At 43.3% G+C, this 21,907-nt stretch overlaps 1 protein-coding gene across 6 annotated transcripts in view; it reads left to right on the top strand.

Moving 5' to 3' along the window:
• Positions 1–21,907, top strand: part of AFF2 (ALF transcription elongation factor 2) — a 471,048-nt gene that overhangs the window by 144,299 nt on the left and 304,842 nt on the right. For 2 of the 6 annotated variants that reach the window (XM_077888755.1, XM_077888753.1), the window contains exons 2-3: positions 7,407–7,527; positions 16,808–17,668. In XM_077888755.1, coding sequence (XP_077744881.1) covers positions 7,407–7,527; positions 16,808–17,668 — 982 coding nt within the window. Of the gene's footprint in view, positions 1–7,406; positions 7,540–16,807; positions 17,669–21,907 lie in introns of all 6 variants that reach the window. The other 4 variants (XM_077888754.1, XM_077888752.1, XM_077888758.1 and 1 more) reach the window with 2 other exon arrangements.

Genomic DNA, 21,907 nt, shown 5'->3' with positions numbered 1-21,907 from the left:
CAGTATTTGTGAATGAAGTCCATGTATTTGGAGCCTCTATCATGTAGATCCTTTTTGAGTCTATGGAGAAAACTTCTCAGCGGGAATCTGATGGAATATACACTTTGCCCTCATCTGTTACTAGAAAGACTTTAGACCTCAGCAATAATGAAAATTTGCTATAATTTTTGTGGAGTAAAGGGAACTTCTGCAAGCTACATGTGAATATATTTGGCATACACAGGCCTTGTAACAGTGTTTCAGACTTTGCAAGAGCCCTGAACTAGGAATCAGGCGAGTGGTGTCCTGGATATAGCTGTCATAGTCTGGAACAATTTTCTGAACCTCCATTTCCCATCCTTACATGGAAATCATATTCCCGGCCCTGTTAATTTGCCAGGTGTTGTTGAGGCGCACATGAATTAACATGCAGTGAAGTTTGCTGTGATGAAGGTCAAGTCCAGTCAGGGTGCCAGTCATCCCAGCCATTAGTAGTTTCCAAGAGCTCTTCTCATCCCCCATCATATTTAACCTTGATACCAGCTGCAGGAAGAGGGAAGAGGAAGATTATTCCCGTTTTACAAATAATGAAACTGAGGCTTAGAAATAGCGCTCTATAAATGATCAAGTGATTTTGAAGTGAAAGAGGTAGAGCCCCAGCTCAGCTCTCCTGAAAATAGATACCATCATTTCTGGACACACTGCAGAATTCTTCAGAACGCAGAACCTGTTTTATTGGTTGATGTTGGTTTTGTTTTGTTTTGTTTTTTACCAAGTTTTTTGCCATTTCTGGATGTAATCAATTGCCTTTGCCGCTTGAGTATTGTGTATTTCTTAGAAGTATCACCACATTTGGGGAGTTTGGTAGGCTAGTCAAAATACTTTTGTCCTAAGCCTAAGGCAAATACTTTTTAAATTTATTTTCTGCACAATATCTGTATTTGACATGATTTATTTATGTACAGGAAGCCTTGCTGTGATCACCTGTTGCATGACTTAGAAGGGACTTAGAAGCCAAAGACCTTTCCTTTAAAGAGTAAAGTCTGTTGGGAGACAGGGAGGACCCCAGTGAAATCATTATAAGCTCACAACAGTGAATCCCCTTAATAAGCATGGTGTAATATAGGACCAGGAAAATACAGTGGAATATTATTCAGGTGTACAAGGGGTGAAGTATTGATCTGTGCTACACTATGGATGGGCCTTGAAAATACTATGCTATGTGAAAGAAGTCAGGCACAAAAGACCATATATTGTATAATTCCATGTATATGAAATGTCCAGAATAACCAAATTCATTCAGAGAGAGAAAGTAGATTAGTGGTTGCTTAGGGCTAGGCTGGATGGGAAGATGGGGGTGGTGGTGACCAGTAATCAAAGGATATAGGGCTCCTTTTGGGGTGATGAGAATATTCTAAAATGCTCTCACAGTAATAGTTGCAGAACTCTGGAATATACTGAATACCCCTGGATTGCACACTTGTTTTATTTATTTTTTTTAAATTATTTATTTATTTATGATAGAGAGAGAGAGAGAGAGGCAGAGACATAGGCAGAGGGAGAAGCAGGCTCCATGCATCAGGAGCCCGACGTGGGATTCGATCCCGGGTCTCCAGGATCGCGCCCTGGGCCAAAGGCAGGTGCCAAACCGCTGCGCCACCCAGGGATCCCGGCACACTTGTTTTAGGTGAATTGAATAATATGTGATTTATATCTCAATTAAGACTGCTACATTTTTTTTAAAAGAAGAGGGTGGGGACCAGGAATTAAGGGGAGCTAAGCAACACAGACTCAAGATGAGGAGAGTGGTTCTTGGAATGACTGCCTGACCCCACTGCAGGATGACTTGACAATTTTTGCCTTTGTTTTCAGAAGTGGAGGGAAGGGGGGGGTCTCCTCAAGGTGCCCCGACAAGGATATATCAAGCCAGGTTCCTGCCAGGACTCCTGGGAGTATTGGTGTATGCTTCATTTTAAAAAGCACAGATTTAAGGGAACTCTCAGAATAAGCATTCACCCATTTCCCTAAGACCTACAGAAATTGGCATGACCGAATGGGCAACTGACAGATGTGTAAATGTCATATGTATTTTCTTTCCTTTTTTTCCTATCTTTTTTTTTTTTTTTTTTTAATGAGAGCCAGTGTGAGTGGGGAGAGAGTCCATACGGTAAAGAGAGTGGTTGTATACAGAGGTCTCAGTGAGTCCTGCTGTCTAAACATGAGTTAGAAGTTCCAATGATTTAAGATTTCATTTATTTATTTGAGAGAGTGAGAGTATGAGCTAGGGGGAGGGGCAGAGGGAGAGAAAGAAGCAGACTCCCCTCTGAGCATGGACCCCCACATGTGAGTCTTGATCCCAGGACCTTGGGATCATGACCTGAACGGAAGGCAGATGCTCAACCACTGAGCCACCAAGGCACCCCTAGCAGTTTGCATTTAAGTGCTCATGGATATTAACAGATAAAATAAGTACATAGCTAGGGCGTGGTGATTTTGAGGGTGTTCGATAGCAGAGATTTTCTTTTTTTTAAGTAATAGGAGCTATGTCAAGATTAGGTCAATGTCAAATTCAAAATAGGGCTGGCTGTTGGGAAAAAAAGTACCACTTGGAACTCTGGAACATGTAGTAAGTATAAATACAAATTTTATAGAAGGCAGAAATTCATTCAGGAGAGCCATAAGGGGTGAGTTATGGCTTATGTTTGTCCCTTGGGTGAATTAAATATGTATTTTTTATGCATTTACAAAGATATTAGCCAAAATAAAGGTATTTTAGTGCCAGTTGGATTAGAAAATGAGATTGAATTATTTACCTTCATGTATGTCATTACTACAGTAAATCCTGTATGAGTTGGTGGTATTTTCAAACAAACTTGTCATTTTAAGATATCAGTTCTTTTTTTTTTTAACGTTTCCCCAACTTGCTTTGTAAAATCACCAAATTAGGTAAACGATGATTATTATACTTCATGAAATACACAGAGCAAATGGACTTCAACTGGTTTTACTCTCTCCCGCTCGGCTTCTCCCTGCAGATGTAGTTAATTTTTACGATCCCTTTAGGGTCTGTGCATTTGGTGTAAGGAAACTAATGCTCTTTCTATACTCGAATCCAAATTAAATTCCTAAAGTTTTTTTTTTCTTCCTACTGGCAATCTCTAATCAAACACAATCCTAAGGAACCAACAGCGTGCAAATAGGACTGGTATTTATTCTTGAGTGCGAGAGAAGCCTTCGGCTGCAGAAGGCGCAGACCATGGGGTGTTCGGAGGAGACAAGTCTGGGCACTGGAAAACCTGCTGCGGGTCCCATCACCTTTACGAGCTCAATTTTCCTCACCTGGAAAATGAAGAGAGCAGAACTGCCTGACTGCTAATGTCTCCTCCTGCTGACAGTCTTTGTTCTAAAAGATGAGCCTGCGTTGTCCTCAGCCGGAGTGTGCTGCCACCAGGAGCTAATGAAGATGGCATGATTGAACTTTCTGCATCTCCGTGAATCTACAGGTGCCCTGGGTCTTACATCCTAGCTATGCACCTGTGGCTTCTAGTGATGAGAACTGGGGTTACTGGTGCACATGACCCGGTTTAAGTTCCGGGAGGGGAGCCTACCTGAGAGGAGAAGATGAGGAGGAGAAGTCGCTTGACCTTGGAGGTGCTAGAGGCGCAAGTTCACATCTTCCTTTGCCTTTACCCTGATGAGGGCTCGGCTCCACTCCCTGTTTTTCGGGAGGACTTTGATTTCCTCCTGTGTTAATCAGGGCAGCTTCTTGGGGACTGAGGCCGGAGGGGCAGACTGGTGTGCGAAGTCAGAGCTGACAGAAGAGCCCCCTTCTAGAGAGAAGCTTCTCACCATTCCACCTTGCACTGGAGTGAGTCACAGAGTAGTTACATGCCTCTTGTTCTTTATGTAGCTAGTGCAGGGCTCATTGAAATGGGCATTCCAAGACCTAGGCTGGGGAGAGAGAGAGGGAGAGGGAGAGAGGGAGAAATCAGAGAGGCCTTTGGTTAATTCAGAGTAAAGTGAATTGGGCACCTGGGTGGTTCAGAGGTTGAGCATCTGCCTTCGGCCCAGGGCGTGATCCCGGGGTCCTGGGATCGAGTCCCGCAGAGGGCTTCTTGCAGGGAGTCTGCTTCTCCCCTGTTTCTCTGCCTCGCTCTCTGTGTCTCTCATGAATAAATAAATAAAATATTTAAAAAAAGGGTAGAGTGAGCTGTGAGTGGCCGTTGGTTCTGATGGCACCCTACTGTGTGACACACTGTATTCTGTCTGGGAGACAACCAGCTGGGAGGACATCCTAACTCAAGCTGAGCTTTTGGGCTCAACCTTCCAATAGGGAAGTGGGTTTTCACACTGATAGGACCCATGTCCTCCAGTCCTCATCAGAGTGAATAGGGTTGAATGGTTCAGATTACTGAACTAATTCAGATTCCTGGCTCGAGCATTTCTTCATGGGCTGTAGAACCCTTCCATTCTTTGGAGAACAAGCCCAGGGGCGTCAGGATACCTCACATCGTGGCGGGGTTGGGGGAGACATATGCTTTTACGTGGCCCCCGCAGGGCTCACCAGTTCAAACGCAACCTGCCTGCATCCTAAGTAAGAACTTTAGTTGAGTAGATAAAGAGGTCCTCATAATTATAAACTGCAGTGGTATAACAAGAGGCTAAATACATAGCTGTGGTTTTAATTAGCTGGTGCTTCAAATTAGTCCTTTTGGTTTCAGTCAGAAATCGGTGACGTTCTGCACTGTGAAAGCCTCACCACCATGTAGCCCCTTCTCCATTATACCTCGCCCTGGGAAGCTTTCACTACAACGACCTGCTGAGTGAAAGAGGAAAAAGTTGGAGAGATTTGGTTGCCTTCCAAGCGCGGTGGTGCTCTGTGGAGATTAAATCCATTCTTGCCAGAGATATGAGAATTAACTGTTCTTTGTTATATGTGTTAAAAAATGCAGCAGGCAGTTTGCTTGCAACAGATAACACCCATGTGCACACTCAATCTGCTATTCACATTTTCATCTGGAATTTGGTAGCTAATGAACTGAGGCAAAATGGAGCCAAGAGCCTCCTCGCAAATCAAACCCAGGTCAAAAGCGCCCAAAGTGCCCTGACTGCTGGCCGCTTGAAGGGTTGTCATGAGAGTTGATGCACGTTTCCTTTTCTTCTTCTCCTCCTCCTCCTCCTTTTGCCTTCCAGGTTTTAATTATATCTTTCCCTTGGAGGAGAAGAAAGGTAGTTTGCAAAGCCAAGAGACCCGAGTACTTCGGTTCTCTTCATGGGAGGATTAAATGTGATCTATGGGCCTGTCATTCTGGGCTGTCAGGTGCACTGAGGGAACAGATCGCTAGCAAACTGACATCCTGCTTGCGTTGCTCAGAAGCGTGAGGTTTGGGCTCTGGTGTTGGGGTGGAGCAGAGTCATCTGCTGTGGCAGGAGAAGAAATTAGTGTCTTCTTTTGCAACCAACCTTCGTGGTGCCCGCACTGACTGCTTTGCCCGCCTCCACCCCAGGACACCTTCTCCCTCTTACGTTGTGACACAGCAGTGATGGGCTTGGGTTGTGCACCGCCAGTGTATGGTGTTGGAGTCTGATCCCATGCCCCGTGTGCAAGATCTGAAGACGGGACTGTGTCTGGCTGGTCACACTTCAGCCTCCAACACAAAGATGTGGGGACCCACAGCAGCCGTTTGCGGCTCTGATCTCACCCTGTGCCCGGAGAGGAAAGAGGATGCCAGCAAGTGTTATACCTGTGGGTGGTGTCTGAGACTCCAAAGGAGAGTATGCCTTCTAGGATCTGGACTTGGCATCTTCCTTGACCAGATGGGGTCCAGATGTGGGGCCTGGGCTTCGTGTGTCTTCCCCAGATGGTGATAACACCTGCTGAGCACTCTCATGACTAGTCCAGCGAGCTCCTCTGTGCCTAGCATTGTTCATACAGGGAAAGCATAATGTACGTTTGGATAGCCTTTCGATGTTGCCACTTTTTTTTTTTAATTGGAGAAATGAAGTGTTGATTCTGGAGACAAGACTATCAAAGTCACTTTGAATTTGTCAGTTCAAGGATTCCTGTGGAGAAAGAGGGATGATGAAGTGTAGTGGCATCTTGCACTCCGTGTATATCAATATCTAGTTAAGCTGCCATGGATATTTCATGCTCTGGACTCTTATTTTGTAAATTAAAAGTTACGATCCTCAGGAGCAAACTAGGCTACCAAGGATAGGCATTAAGGTCTGGGATATATTCAAAACCTGTGGACTATACTCTTCTATCAGTGTATCTCTTGTAATTCCTTTAGCTATTATGTTCATTTGCATACCAATTATCTAATTAAGTCTTAACATGGCAGTATTAACATGGGGAAGAAAAGCAACATTTGTATAGCACCTGCTAGGCATTTTACATACATTTATACAATTTACACTTGCCCCCCGTATATTTGCTCACTTTGGGTAAGATTTCAAAGCAGAGGGGAAAGAAGACCCAATGGACAAAATAAAATCCACCACTTTTGAGACGTACAGATTTAGTGTGATATGCACATCCTTGCATTACCAATGAAGAAAACCATTGCTTCATCAAGAAGCATTTCATTGTATAAAATCCCAGGGCCTGGAGTAGATCTTCAGTATTGTCTGGAAGCTTCTGTTCTGATCCTCCAATGGGAAAGCCTGAAACGCCACTGTCTACACAGCGCTTATAAAACACATGTGCCTTGAGGTCATTCAAGGCTTTTGACATCTTTCATTGTTAGTAGTTTGCCATTCAAGCCAAACACCTTTCTTTGTGAAGAGCTTCCTCAAAAGGCTGTCAGTTGCCTATGACTCAAGCTATGGGCAGAGCAAATCGACAGCACCACCACAGAAGAGGAAGCGTGAGTGAATGAGTGATTCAGGGTTTTGTCGACTTCCAAAAACATCCTTCAACTCTCCTGTGATTTTGTTACAACAGGTGAACTATGGCTATGGGCTCAGGACAGAATTACAATTGGTCTGTGACATCTCAGTTAATTCCTTTCCCTTGGGACTTTGTAACATCTATGAATTCTGAGCCCTAAGTGGTTGGCAACACAGAGCAACTTGAGTTCAGTACCATTCTGCACAGTGGACTGACTTTGGGTGTGGGGGTGGGGAGCCTGCAATTGCCGGGAGTATTCAAGCAAGGGCAAGAGGAGAGGATTCTGGAAGACTAGCAGGCATGACTATGGTCTCTAATAAGCCATTTTCTATGTTCTTCCGTATTGCAAAGAGCTGGTCAAAATCTTAAAATCATTTGGGAGTCAAGAAAAGGTTTCTCTGCTCTCTGTGTGACGTATCCGTTCGGGTAGCCTTGGCTTGTATGGTTTATCTTCTTTTTGATAACAAGGGAGATCTGAATGACCTACATGACTAATTAATCTTTTTCTCCTTTTGTCTTTCTCTTTTCCTCTCAGCCACTATGAACAAGACCGTAGTGCACTTAAGAAAAGGGAATGGGAGCGGAGGAATCAGGAAGTCCAGCAAGAAGACGATCTCTTTTCTTCAGGCTTTGATCTTTTTGGGGAGCCCTACAAGGTAGCTGAATATGTATGTAATTTCTCTTTCTGGAACATGGTTGCTTATTACGTTTTTGAACACGCTAATCAACATTTAATCTATTTTTAAAGCTCCCAGATCATTTCCAGGAGAATATATTTGACAAATGAAATCTTTGCATACCCTGTGCTGGGGGCAATTGCAGCTTTCTGAAGAAGTCTTCAGAGACCAATTCTGTCATCTTGGGGGAGTACTGTCAGATGTGGACGGGACTAGCGAGACTCCCCATCTCAAAGGAACCCTCTCCCGCCCAGCACTTCCTAGAGTGGACAATGCCTTCTTGGCGCTTGTCCCCACTTTGACTATCAGCAAGGCAGCCCCTGAAGGCTTCATCAGAAGGTCAATGGCTCTGTGTCTTTTCTCCTCCCAATCAGCGCCATCCACTGCCGGCAAGGCCACTGCTTTCCTTTCCCATGTTAGGTTGTTAACAGCTGTGGAGTGGTTTGAGTGCTCTTTGAAAATCATTGTTCTAGGACAAGGGGAAAAGCCAATCATTTTTTTCCTGGTGGTTAATCATCCTGCATGGGGAGATTGCCTCAGCCAGGGAGGGGGGTGAGTATGCCAGGTTGATTGCCTAGTGCTATCCTAGCTGGTTTGTAGCTCCAGTAACACTCATGCCACTATGTCTGCAAGTACTGATTTCATAATGACTGCCTCTGAACTTTCTATTTGGGGTGGGGCTTGGGGGAAGGATCTTGTGGAATTGCTGGCGGCTGGTGAGAGTTTATTGAAATTTAGTAGCAGTGTCATTTTTGTAATGAAACAAAATGATATAAGAATGAAGACAACAATCCAGGGCAGTTTTTGAGAGCCATGCTTTTACAAGGGCACCAATTAGGGGACAGTGACTTCTGGAAAAGGAAATGACAGCATGGGCACAAATACCACTTTTTGGGTGGAGAGTAAGCTGTTTGGATTGGTGACCAGTGAGACCAGAGTCTTGCTACCTTGTTCACCATAAGTAAGCAGCTCTTGACTGAGACTCAGGTGCCTTCCAAGTTCAAGAAGTCTGACCAAGAAAGAGAGTTAGGTTACCTAAACTACTCTTCTCCAATCTGTCAATAGTAGTATGATCCTTAAAACAGCACTTTCCCTAGCTCAATTGATTAAATTTACATACTACCTTTGAATGCAAGTATTTAGTGATATGATGAGTTTAGCAGACATTTGTTGAAGGCCCGCTATGTACTAGTCATGTCTTAGGCCAATGTAGAAAGAGGAATAATGACTTTCTGCCCAGTGGCAGATCTCCTCACGAGCGAGGGAAGGCACGAGTGCATGGTAGCTGCTACAGAGATAGGTGGGAGAGAGGTTAGCAGAGACTTGGCACCTTGTGCCGAGGAGTTTGGACACAATTCTGTACCTGAAGAGAAGTCACTATAAGCTTTCAAGTAAGGGAATGGCCAGAGCAGACAGAGAATTTTCAAGACGATGTTGAAAATGTGTTGAGTTGGTTGGAGGTAAGGCAAACAAAAAGGCAGATAGAGAAGATTTGTAGTTAGCTAAAGGGCGTTCATGGCAGGGAGGATTTCAGGCAGAGCAAGGAAGTTGACATGACAAGACTGGGGATCTGACTGGATGCAGAGAAGGCAGGACAAGAGTGAAAGATTCACATATTTTTGACTTGAGTAGATGGCAGTCTCATCAACAGGTTGTTCAGGAGGAAACAGGGTTGGTGCTTGCAGAGAAAAAAAAAAAAGAATTCTGTTTTGAGCACGCTTGGTTTGAGATACCAGTGGGACTGAAGGCAGATATGGATGTAGGGATCTAGAGCTATTGAGAGTGCTCAAGAGAGCAAGTTAGGTGTTAGCAGGTAGGTGGCAGTGGAAGCTGTCAGATTATTGAGCAAGAAGGACAAAGATTATCTTGGGGAGCAGCAATGTTTAAGCAGTGAAAGAGATGGCAAAGTAAAGTCCAGGAACCTAAAAAGGAGTGATTGATCACAGAGGTAGGAAGAGAACTAGGAGAGAATCCTTTAATAGAAATCAAGGGGATACAGGGTTGGCTGGAGGAGTGATTTGTTATTTGTGTCCCAGAGGTAAGGAAAGGTCAGGACTACAAAATGCCTGTTGGATTTGGTAGTTAAGGGAGGTGGATCAGTGACTTTAGGGAGAGTTGTTTTATTTGTTGATGGTGGCACTCATTGTGGGGAGCCAAACTGCCTGGGGTCTGGGAGTAGAAGAAATGTGAACACGTTTAGAGATTGATGGGAAGGCCCCAATGTCAGTCAAGAGGGAGAGGGTGAAGGGACAGGAGGAAGAGGTGATGATGAATGAGGTAGGCTCCCAGAGCAAGCACAAAATCAAGAACATGTGAAGAGTGATCAGCCATGGGAAGATGTTGTGGCCTCCATTTTTTTCCAGAAAATGGAAGAGAGGTTAAAAGATGGTAGATGCCTTCTCCCTTCTTGAGGAAGAGGAATAACCAGATGAGTTTTACACCTCATCTTTGGATAAGTTAGAAAAATGAGCTTTACTCAAAGAGTCATTCTTAAAATTCAAAACCTACTCCATTCCCAATGCTATTTCCATTATGAGGTGTAGAACCCTTGGTTTATACCCCTTCATAACTTTAAGTCATGTTGAATTAATGGCCTTGTACCTCTAAGGTAAGGGCCATCCCTTGTTAACAAGCCTGTAATATAGACATGTATTTATTTTTAGATGTAAGCAGTGTATTTCTGAGTAAGCAGTTAAAAAACCTGAAATCACCATTTCCAGAAGTTTTCAAAAGTCATCTGTCTCACTATGACAAGGGTATATCAACGAGAGGCGCTAGGTGGGAACATTTGTCTAGCTCAGGGCCAGGCCTATTGTGTGATTAGTAGCCTGTCACCATTATGTTTCCTGATGGGGAAGAGCTGTTGTTCTTTAGTCAAGACTGTATAGGAGAGAAATTAAGCTAACAGTTGATGACCTAGTGATTCTCTTTCTTTCACCATTGCTTTGATGACCAGCTGCCATCTTTGCTGTGTCTGTGTTCAGGATTCTCCTGTGTTCAGGAGAGTATGCTTTTCCTACTCCCTTCCCATATTATGATACTAGAACTGCTGTGCACCTCCATCAGCTCCCTAGACCTGGACTGATGTGGACACCCTTGGAGTATCTGGACATACCAGTGGCAGGGAGAGTTTTAGAGCTGGCCCATGGTCTGTTGGTAGAGACAAAGACATATCCCAACCCTTCCTTAGGGTTGTGGTGGGAATGCTTATCAAATTAAAAATCACAACTTCTGGTGGCGGATCAGGACTTTCAGGAAACTTCTTGCCACCCTAAAGCCTAAAATGTGGTCTGATCAGTTGTCCAGTAGTGTTGGTAGTTCATGAAGTAGCCAATGAGCATTGGTCCCTAAAACCCCCTGCCCTTTCTCAGCAATTAGAAGAAACCGTGATCTCTCATCATCCTGGCTGATTTCTTTCCTTTCATTGCTTCACCCCTACCATTCACAGAATGGAAAGAATGTTGACCACCCTTATATTTGGTTGGTGATGGGTAACTTCTCTGGGCAGCTGCTTCTGTCACTTATAACTCAAATCCGACTTTGTGCTATGGTGTTGAGAAGGATGTCTTCAAAAGCACTTGGAAAACATGAAGCTATATGACGTGTGTAGGCTAGTGTGGGAAGACTGGGCGAGATGAGGAACTGGCATGTATCCAGTGCCTGCTGTACACCAGGCACATGCTAGGGCTTTATATGTGCCTGGTTAGTCCTTATGACACCTGGAGTACTCGTTTTCCTCATGTTGCCCACGAGGAATTTGAGGCTCAGAGAGGTGAGGTAGCTTCTCTACAGCTTCATATCCATGCCAGTGGTGAATCTTGACCAAGTTCTGTGTGGTTCAGTACCTGTCACAGGAAGCTGTTTATCCTCCCACTGGAGGTCAGAAGACCTGATAAGCTTATTACCTACCTCCTATGGGACTTTGATGAAGAAACTTCATTCCTCTGACCTATAGTTTCCTCCTCTGTGAATTGAATAATAATACCTGATATGAAATAATCCCTGATAATAGTAATAATAAAGCAACAACAGCAACTAACATTTTATAACTCTTTGCACTCTACGAGAACGAGGAAAGCGAGGCACATAGAGATTAAGTGGCTTACCCAAGGTCATTGGGGTTGGGAAGGTAGAAGCCAGAATGAGATCAGAGCTGCTCTGCTGACTCACATGATGGTTGTAAGGATCAAATCAAACGAGTTGGGAGACCTTGCTTTGAAATCTGGGAAGTGCCGTACAAGTTTGAGATATTATCGTTATTATAATTAAAGAAAGAAATAGCAACTTACGGCTTAAGAGATTAACTGAAAAAATATTACAATTAGAAAAAAAAGGAATGACTAAATCACACACATTAGCCACAATGAAATAAAGGGAAAAAAATGAGCCTCAAAACTTAAATTATTTTGCTTCTTTTTATCAAAAAGAAATATGATGGTACAGTCGCCTCCTAGCGCATTAGTCTTGTAAATGAACTTCTACTACTGATTTGTAGATAGCATTAGAAGCAAACTGAGGCAACTTTGCGTTTCTTGGAGCAGCGAGAGGAAAAAAGCTTAAATGAAGGAGTGCTGTTAGTCATTAGCCACAAACCAGACATGTAATTTATGCCTGAAAATACTTGGAAAATGCATTTCCTTGATGATGGAGAAATTGTGATTACTTAGAAAGTAAGAGCTGCTGAGGTTACCTTTGAGAATCAACCAATTATCTAGAACGGGAAGTAAAGAATTGGCCAATTGAAAGAAGCCTGTAATTGATCGAAATGGCTAAATTTCATTTTTGCCATGTTTATAATGTCTGATCAAGACTGCCAAGAATACCTTGCTCCTTAATAGGATCACTGAGACTCTGGAGGGTGAAAAAGAACATTCAGTGTAAATCAGAAGTTGCTGTTGTGTATAATGAGAGTCCATTGTGTAGGTTTTCTATCCGGTGGCTCTCATGTGTACATCTTGAGAAATTTAAAAACTGCTTGACAGTTACCCAGCTCCAGTGGTGGAAAGACAGGGAGGCGACCCAGGCGACCTAGACTGTACTGTTAATTATTTGGAGATTGTTAAATGGTGGACTTTTTGAGGCTATCTGTCTGTGTGTCCTCTGTGCCTTACCCTGCCTGGTGATTGTTGACTTTACCAGTATGTGTCTTAAGCATGACTATGGTAATTTCTACTTGTAGCCACGGCACGTCTATTATGCAAAGCATATGGATCTTCCTTCAATCAGCAACTCAAAGTGTCGCCAGTGAACTCAACCTTGAACTGCCTGCCATGCAGTTCCGCTCACAAGTCCCTCTGAGGCCATTGCTCTGTGAGGAAGCTAGTATAAGGGAGTTGACGTCCCTTCATTCCTCCAGGTTCTCCCAATTCGGCCCCTGTGTCATTTGTGCACAGGAAAACCCCACACCTGGAGCTCTTAGCCTAGCCCCTAACTCCACATGTAGATGTGCCTTCACTGAATTAGACGTGAATGCAATGCTCTTCCTTTAATCATCATAAGAAAAAGCCACATGAAGAACATCATTGCATCTTCTGTAGAATTGGTGCTGAAAAAAAATGTTTTATTGTTAAGTTTCTTTTTAAAAAAGATTTATTTATTAGAGAGCGCACACGTGTGTGTGCATGTGCAGGGGAAGAGTAAAGGGAGAAGGAGTGGGAGATGATCTCAGTCAGACTCCATGCTGAGCTCAGAGCCCAACATAGGGCTCCAGCTCATGATCCAGGAGATCATGACCTGAGCCAAAACCAAGAGTCAGATGCCTAACCGGCGGAGCCACTCAGGTGCCCCATGTTTAAAGGTTCTTGTAACTGAACCAATAAGAATTCCTTTTTACATTTTAGTATCTGGAAATCATTTGTCTTATTTAATAAATTAAGCTATGCTTCCTTCCATCAGACAAAGAGAATTCTGTAAGCTCTAAGCTTTTCCTTTTTGTCTTCGCTACCAGGGAGCTCAAAGTGCAATTTGATGTTCAGTCACAGTAATGGAATCAGACTGACTTTTGTTTTTCTATTTACGTACCTTTTACTCCAAGCTGTTTCAAAGCCTTTATTTTGATATAGGTAGGGTATGAATTATAATTTGATTCTGTTCGTGTTAGTAACAGTTTTTTTGAGTGCTTGATATACACCTGACATGGTGCTAATAAGTCTTGAGGATATAAAGGTGAACAAAGGGTGGCCTCTGACCTTTAAGAGCTCATACTTCTGTGCAGGAAAATAAATCATTACTGTAGTATACCTTCAATGGTGGGAGGTTGATTTTCTAGACCTAGTCAGAGAACTTTTAATTTTCCTCTGATTTTATTTATGTAGCTGTAGTTTTAGACATTGGCCAGTTCTCCTAATTTCAAGCATATTTTAAAACCTGGAGATGGGAAAAAAATCTTTGCATGTATTGGAAACCCAGAGCATTATAACAGTAGAGGTAAATTAAGAGACATTAAAACCTAATCAAGGTTCTCTCCATTGAAGAAAAGATGAACATGTCCCTTTTATTTACTACTGAACAGGAACAGAAATGTGACTAGCTTGCTTGCAAGCAAATGAGTCTTAAGGTTCTTGAGTCTTGACCACGTTGGCCTGGAGAGAGTGAGTTACTTTGTGCTGGTCTCTTTGACATCTCGAGGCACAGTTCTGATTCTGTAGAACTCAGTTTCTTTTTTTTTTCTCTCCCCCCTGCTTTTTTTTAAACTCCGTTTCAATGGAAGTTCAGACAACTTTTAATGAATGTCCAGGAAACTTCCAATGAAAGTTCAGCCAGTTGAACTTTGAGCTTCCTGGTAGCTAAGGCAAAAAGGGAAAAATGCTTATCTTACAGAATAATCTTTGAGGGAAGGAAGCACATCCAAATTCATGAAATGAGGCAGTGTAAAACAAAGGCATTTTACATGGAAAATGAAATGGTGTTGTCTCCCCCACCTTGCTGGGTCAGATTCTTGAAAATAGTCAAGTACTAGTGTTCATTAGGCCATCATCTGACCTAAGAGGTTAACTGTTTGAGGGGCCAGAACAAGTTTGCAAGTATCTAAAGCTTGCATCAAATTCTTACTGGGCGCTCAGCACGATGAAATCTCTTCATTTTGAATGAAGGGACTGAATGGGGGGAGACTGGGTTTTGGCTGCTGCCCAAATGTTTAGTCACAAGCCACCATGGAAGGAAACCACCATATCCAGAGTTTATTCTGGCCTTAGCTGAAGAGTAATTTGTGCCATTAAAATGGACAAACCTAGGGATTTTCAGGGAATGTAAGTGATTTCTACCCGTCTCTATTAAATAGGCCTTTCAGATGTACTTCTGAAAATGGAGTGAGCGATTATCCAGCCGAGGATTATATGGAATGTTAATTGTTTAATCACTGCTTTAGCACCAAGGTTGCATGTGATGCAATATCAGATGTTCTTGTGGATAAGAAAGGTGAAACGGACATTTATTGGATTTCCGAAATTCCCCATCCCCAACAGGACCCTTTTAGCAGTTATTGAGCATACTTTTCCTTAATCTCTGGAATCCTATTTCCCTCACTGCCCTCATTTCTTTGGAAATGTCTTATATGATTTCACACATGCTATGATTTGGATACCGCATACAGTACACGGAGATCATGTTAACAACGAGGCCAAGGTCACCAGTTTGATTACTTCTCTGGTTGCTCCTTCTTGGTATCCTTTGCAGACTCCTCTTCTTCTCTCGATCGCTTAAAAAAGGTTGATACATCCCAAGGTGGCCTCCTGAGCCTGATCTTCTCATTCTGTATTTTCTTTCTCTGGGTGATTTCATCCATTTCCAGCACTTCACCCTCCATTCATCTGCACACTTCCATCATCACATACAGAGAACAGCACACAGCCAGACAGCCTAGGTGTAGACTGAGATCCCAGACTTGGGTAGGCACACTCCCTGTGTATTGCCAGGAGCTTGGGCTGAGTTAAGGGCATGTGAGAAATCTGAGATGTTAAACATCTGCAGTGGAGGCTGTACCAGTGGGGAGGTTGTCACCCCTTCCCATGCATGGAGAGCATGCCCATGGGCTCTTGGGACCGAGAGGCTACATAGGGTGGGGGTGTCTTCCCCATCCAGTGGTTCTGCTGCCACATGGCTCCATGGATGCCTGTAGCCTTGTTTCATTGCAATGGCTCGTACCAGGGTAGTGCAGCCTGGGTACAAAGAAGTCCTTTGCCCTTCCAAATACAACAGCTTGTTTTGAGAACACCTCTGTCTTGTAAAGGGAATAGTAAGAAGTCACTTTCAAAGATGAACAGCTGAGCTTTCTTCAAAATCTATATGCCGTTTCCAAGCATATAGCCGTCTACCATTTTCTAGTTATGAAAGCCGTGCTTTCTGTATTACAAAAACCCATGCGGCAACTTAATGATTTGAAAAACAACCACAGCCATTTTAACAAGATTAGTATTTCCTACAGGGGATGATATAACCGGTCTGTTGATTGTCCATAGAATGATTTAGTTGCCAACATCACTTTGGAAATCTGACTTTGTTTTGATTTACGTAGGCAACAGTTTGAGTTCTTGAACAAATTTTTTCTAGATCATTGAAAAGACACAGGAGAGCTTGAGTCAGTGTTGATGAACAATTGCACTATTTCAAAGTAAACAAACATGAATCATCAATATATACACAGTTGTCCCCAGAATATGTGGGCTGACACCAGTAATTTATACAGTCCTTTGATGAAAAGGAATTAGATTCGCTTTAGTCATGTTAGCTCAATTAGATGTTGAGCTTTTCTAAACCAATGCATTCACGACTGCACAGTTTCACTGACTTCCTTATCCAATGGGCTAAGCCTTTTTCATGGTATAATGTGGCGCAAAGGGCTGACGTGTCAAGAACAAATGTAAGTCAAACGTTCCATTACAATTCCAGATCACTAAGCTGAAGTTGTTCATCACAATATGGAATATAACCATTCAGTTCATCTGACCTAAAGTAAGTTACTTTGCTAATAAAATTCATAAGCGACGTAATTTAAAACTTTCTCCCAATGAGCATGTTTAAGGACAGGCCAGGGAGTATACAGACGTTAATCACACAACTCATTCCAAGAGGCTCTTTCAATAGTGTTATTGATTTTTTTTCTTACATAGCACATGAAAAGTATGAAATTATATGGCAGCATGAGAATTTTAAAGAACCCTATATGCTAGTCTACTTAGGGCATCTGTTTGAAACATTAACATTAGGAAACACAAACCTATTCATTCTCTCTCCTCCCACCCCCATCTTTTTGTTATTTTAGACAAACAAAGGGGATGCACTTGCCAACCGAGTCCAGAACACGCTGGGAAACTATGATGAAATGAAGGATTTGCTAACTAACCATTCTAATCAGAATCATCTAGTGGGAATCCCAAAGAATTCGGTGCCCCAGACTCCCATCAACAAAAATGAACCAAGCTTTTTCCCAGAACAAAAGAACCGAATGCTCCCATCTCACCAGGATAGCACTCACCCCTCGGCACCAATGCCTCCACCTTCCGTCGTGATACTGAATTCCACTCTAATACACAGCAACAGGAAACCAAAAGCCGAGTGGCCCCGAGATAGTCAGAGTGCTAGCACTGTCCCAGCCAGCCAGGCCAGTGGTCAGCCAAACAAGTTGCAGCCATCTACACAGGACCAGCCCCAAGCCCGACTGGAAGACTTCTTTGTTTACCCAGCTGAACAGTCCCAGGTTGGAGTAGTTGAAGAGTCAAATGCATCTGCAAAGGAAGATGGTAGTCTCAAATCCAGTGCAGGGGATCCGTTCAAAGAAATCTTTCAATCCGTCTCACCAGAAGAATCTGAATTCACAGTGCAAGCTCCTGGGTCTCCCCTAGTTGCCTCCTCTTTGTTAGCTCCCAGCAGTGGCCTTTCAGTTCAGAACTTTCCACCAGGGCTTTACTGCAAAACAAACATGGGGCAGCAAAAGCCAACTGCATATGTCAGACCCATGGATGGCCAGGACCAGGCATCAGACGTCCCTCCGACACTGAAGCCCTCAATTGAATTCGAGAACAGCTTTGGGAATCTGTCATTTGGATCCCTCTTGGATGGAAAACCCAGTGCAGCCAGTTCAAAGCCTAAACTGCCCAAGTTCACGATTCTCCAAACAAGTGAAGTAAGTAATTTTTAAAGTTTTGTTTTGTTTCATTTTTTTCCTTGGTTGACTGCTCTAACCTCTATAATCAAGTATTCACCAGCAGCTCTTATTTACCTTCTTGAGCCATAGAGGAGACTCTTCAAGATCAGAGTCTCAGTCTCGATCTTCTGTCACTTCTGACTTGGCTGATTACCATTCTGCAAATACAGTCAAATCTCCATAATGTGGAATGGCAACAGACAAGGTCAGTCTGAGTGAATGAGAAGTTGCACTTAGAAAATAGTCTCAGAGAGTGCACTTGTAGTGATATGTACGAACTAATAACACTGGAGATTATAACTGGTCATAAGCAGTGTGAGGTCCACGCAAAGATTGGGAGTCACCGTAGGCCTTCACTAGCAGATAGCATCTCATAAGCACAAAGCACAGAAGCTCCTTAAGGTACAAGAATATAAACATGTGGTTTGCTGGCATCGGAAGTGGAAGGCATTCTTTAAGAATCTTAGTTTCTTGAATGCTTACTGGGGCCATTCCTTGGCAAGATCCTAACGTTGTCTTCCGTATCCCTCAATCTTGCCTTCTGCACCAACCGTCTTGCACAAGTACCTTCATAGCCCTCTTATACTACCTTGATCCCTTCTGTCAAAGCCAAAGGCATTATACTCAACTACCATCCCACTGGGTTTAGAGTGACTAAATGTCCCACCCATCTCAGGAATCATTGCCTTATAAAAGAGAAGTCGGAGGGACCACAGCCTCTCCCAAAGGAGTGAATCGCTAATGATTGGATCCCAGGCCTTGTGGCTCCTGGGTGGGGGTCATATATTGGGTGCCCCCCAGATACCACCACGTAAGCGGCTGCCCTACTGCACCTCCAGCGCTTGATTGGAAGAAGCCACTGCTTTTAGATTGGATTCCTGTTACTGGTGCCTAAAGGCTTGAAAAGACACAGAGGAAGAAAGTAGGTTGAAATTCTTACTCAATGGGAGGCACAGACAGTCGGTGTGAATTGTTGCAGATTCCAAGTTAGTGGTGTCTGAATTAGAGAAATCTGACTGTATGCGCCGCTCTGGCTCTCGCACCCTCGTTCGCACTCAGCAGATGCGGGGACTTCAGAGGATGACGGGAACACCGAGGGAGGGAGGAATGGGGCTGTGGGTCATATATTCGGAATGCATGTTTTTCATATCTTTTCATTTCTGAGGCCGTCTTGCTTCTTGTATCATTATTCATCAAGTCTTGTCAAGCTTCCTCCCAAAGATCTCTCCAGCCTGTCCCCTCTTTACCCTCCCTGCCTTCGGAGTGCCCGTGGGCCCCTGTGACGGCCCCTCCTCTCTGCTCTCCCTCTAGTCTCACCTCTCTTCCAAACCATCCTCCATTCAGGCTGACATCATGGGCAGATCCAACCATGTCACTCCCTGCTTTGGATTCTTCCAGTGCCTTCGCATCGCTTCCTGGACAAGGTCCAAGTTTCTTAGTCCTGCATACAAAGCTCTTCACTCTGATTCCATGCTCCTTCTCTGACTTCCCATTTCACCATTTCTTCACCTGCAGACGAAGTCTCAGCCATGTCGAGTGGCTACCTGTGGTTCCCCGTCATGTCACGCGATATCATGCTTCCTTGCTTTTGTGCCTGCCGTTCTCTTAGCCTAGAACGTCTTTCCCTCCCCTCCCCTTTGTCTTCTGGTGAAGCCCTGTTCCTCCTTCAAGTCTGCTAGTTTGTTCCTTTCTCTGTGAAAGCTCCCCTGCTTCCTCTGGGCTCCTCTAGTGCCTTACCACTGATTTATGTGTCTGTCTCCTCTACTAGACTGTGAGCTCCTGGAGAGCAAGGAATGTCTCCTTCTTTGTATCCCGAGCACCGGCAAATGCCTGGCACCCAGTAGATACTTAATAAATATTTGTTAAATGAATGAAATTAAAAAATGGTTACTTGAGTACATTTTCTAAGCCATGGTGTTAATCAACTACCCGAACAAAGGGAAATGAATGCTTGAAAATCCATCATCAGTTAAATCTCTTTAGTTGTGCCCTGTCTGCCTGTGTCTTACTCTGCTCTGCTCCTGCACAGTCGTTTCGAAGTCTTCATCCTCATTTCCACTGGATGACTTCATATGGGATTGAAATCCTTAAAATCCAACAAGAAGCCTGTCTTGGGAGAGGAGTATAATGAGAGGCTGGCATGTATCATTCTTGTCCCTTCTCTTGCCCTGGTATCTGGTGTCATTCCCTCCTGCCACAGCAATGCCATCGCTTGGGGCCAGTCTGGGAATGGCACTGGCCCATTAAAAGGTCTGTCAACCTGCGTCTGGGCCTCATTAGCCAAGGGACAGGTCACAGTCCCAGTGAGATTCACTCCATTGTAATCTCTCTCTTAGATATTCACAACATGGCTGACACAGATTCAGAAACGACTTCATACTTTTTCTTTTTTTTTGCCTTTCTTTCTTTCTTTCTTTCTTTCTTTCTTTCTTTCTTTCTTTCTTCCTTCCTTCCTTCCTTCCTTCCTTCCTTCCTTCCTTCCTTCCTTCCTTCTTTCTTTCTTTCTTTCTTTCTTTCTTTCTTTCTTTCTTTCTTTCTTTCTTCTTTCTTTCTTCTTTCTTTCTCCTTTCCTTTTTTTTTAATTTTTTTTTAAACTCAATGCTCTGGCACACCAATGAGAGCTACATTTCCAAAGAGAGTCTGAGCTGTCTTCAACTCTGGAGATGAACATCCAAAAAGCCACCTATGTGCACACAACCTTTGGTGATGGTACAAATAGACTTTGGTAGAGCCTCGTATGGAAAATGGGTCAGATGTAATAATGTCATGATGAGAGATCAGTGGAGAGAGTACTTATTTTAAAATATAGGTCTCAAGGAAGGATTTGAAAGAGGGATGGTCAGAAGCTTAGGGCCCTCAAGTCAGGGGAACATATTGGCTTCAAGGGAAATGTGGAAGCCAAGAATAGGATGCAAGGAAATGAGAAGTCTGACAGCCGGCCTGAGAACTTACAAGGGTGTAGGTTAAAACATGAGCATAAATATAGACAGGGTGGAGCATTATGGAGCATTGCACCTAATGGAGTTTATGTGGCTAAAACTCTGACCAAGTCTGGAAATTCACCCTATTAAATCTTGATGCACTTTTCAAAAGCACTTAGCATGAGAATTCAGCCCCAGTCCCTGGCGCCGAGAGGTCCAGGCATTGGGTTCTGGGTCCCCAGTCAAATTAGCCATCACTGATGAGTGGTAGCATTATTCCTTGGTTATTGCTAAAAGGGCTTGTCAGGAGAGCAGTCAGGGGGCTCTGTGAGTATTCCCCACTTTGTCCCTGGCTCTAGTGAGAGACGCCAACTTGTATGTTCATGAAGTACATTTGGGAGCTGTGGGAAGTTGAATGACCAGAACACAGACAGTATTCTACGATGTACAAATAAGCAGATATGAATATACTTGTGAGTTGAGAGACTGAAGTGGAATGAGCATGTGCGTGTGCCCATGTTTGCTTATGTGTCTATGCTCATGTGTAGAGTGGGGAAATTTTATTTATGGCCCATCCTTGAAACATTTCCTTGCTTCTTAGAATTTCTGTATCCATGCTAAGGATTCTAGAAGTCTAACCGACTTTATTGCAAAAGGTCCGCTTTTCAATGGAAGCATGCTTTTGGAACAAAATAATTTGTTTAAAACTTAGTTTTGCAGAATTTACTAACATACCAGGCAACCTCCCCCCACCCCCCCCCCACCGCAAAGACTGATGTGTTTTGCAGTTGAGCTTAGAAGAATTTTCTGGGAACTGCGTCTGAAAACAGTAAAAGACCTATTTATATCAAGTGGAAACTGAGGGTAGCTTGCAGATGGTATTTTATTAGGAAATGAATTTGTTAATAAATGTAGCTTTATACTTGATTTTATTACAGATGTTTTACTTATGTTTCTCATTAGGATAAAAATCTTTTGGTGTGGCTAGCTTTGCATTTTGGCACAGTTCATTGGTAGGATTGTTTGGGGGGGTAAATAATCACATGTAAATTAAAGGATCGATGATGGATATTAAGTATTTCCATCTTAGGTCAATAAGCTTTCATAAGTACAATACTAATGGGTGGAGTGCCATCACCATAAAGTATCATTTGCCTCACAAGCTGCTCTTGCCTGTGACCTAAGGCTGTCTGAGGCCGCAATTGCCTCAAAATTAGGAATCTCTTAGAAGAGTTTAATGGAACTGATACAAATGATAGGAACTGCCTTTAGCTTATTTTAGTGGCTGGCTTTGTTG

This window comes from Canis aureus, chromosome X (genome assembly GCF_053574225.1).
Source record: "Canis aureus isolate CA01 chromosome X, VMU_Caureus_v.1.0, whole genome shotgun sequence".
Lineage (NCBI taxonomy): Eukaryota > Metazoa > Chordata > Mammalia > Carnivora > Canidae > Canis > Canis aureus.
The sequence above is the reverse complement of the archived record's forward strand: the minus strand, read 5'-3'. Positions and strand labels throughout refer to the sequence as shown.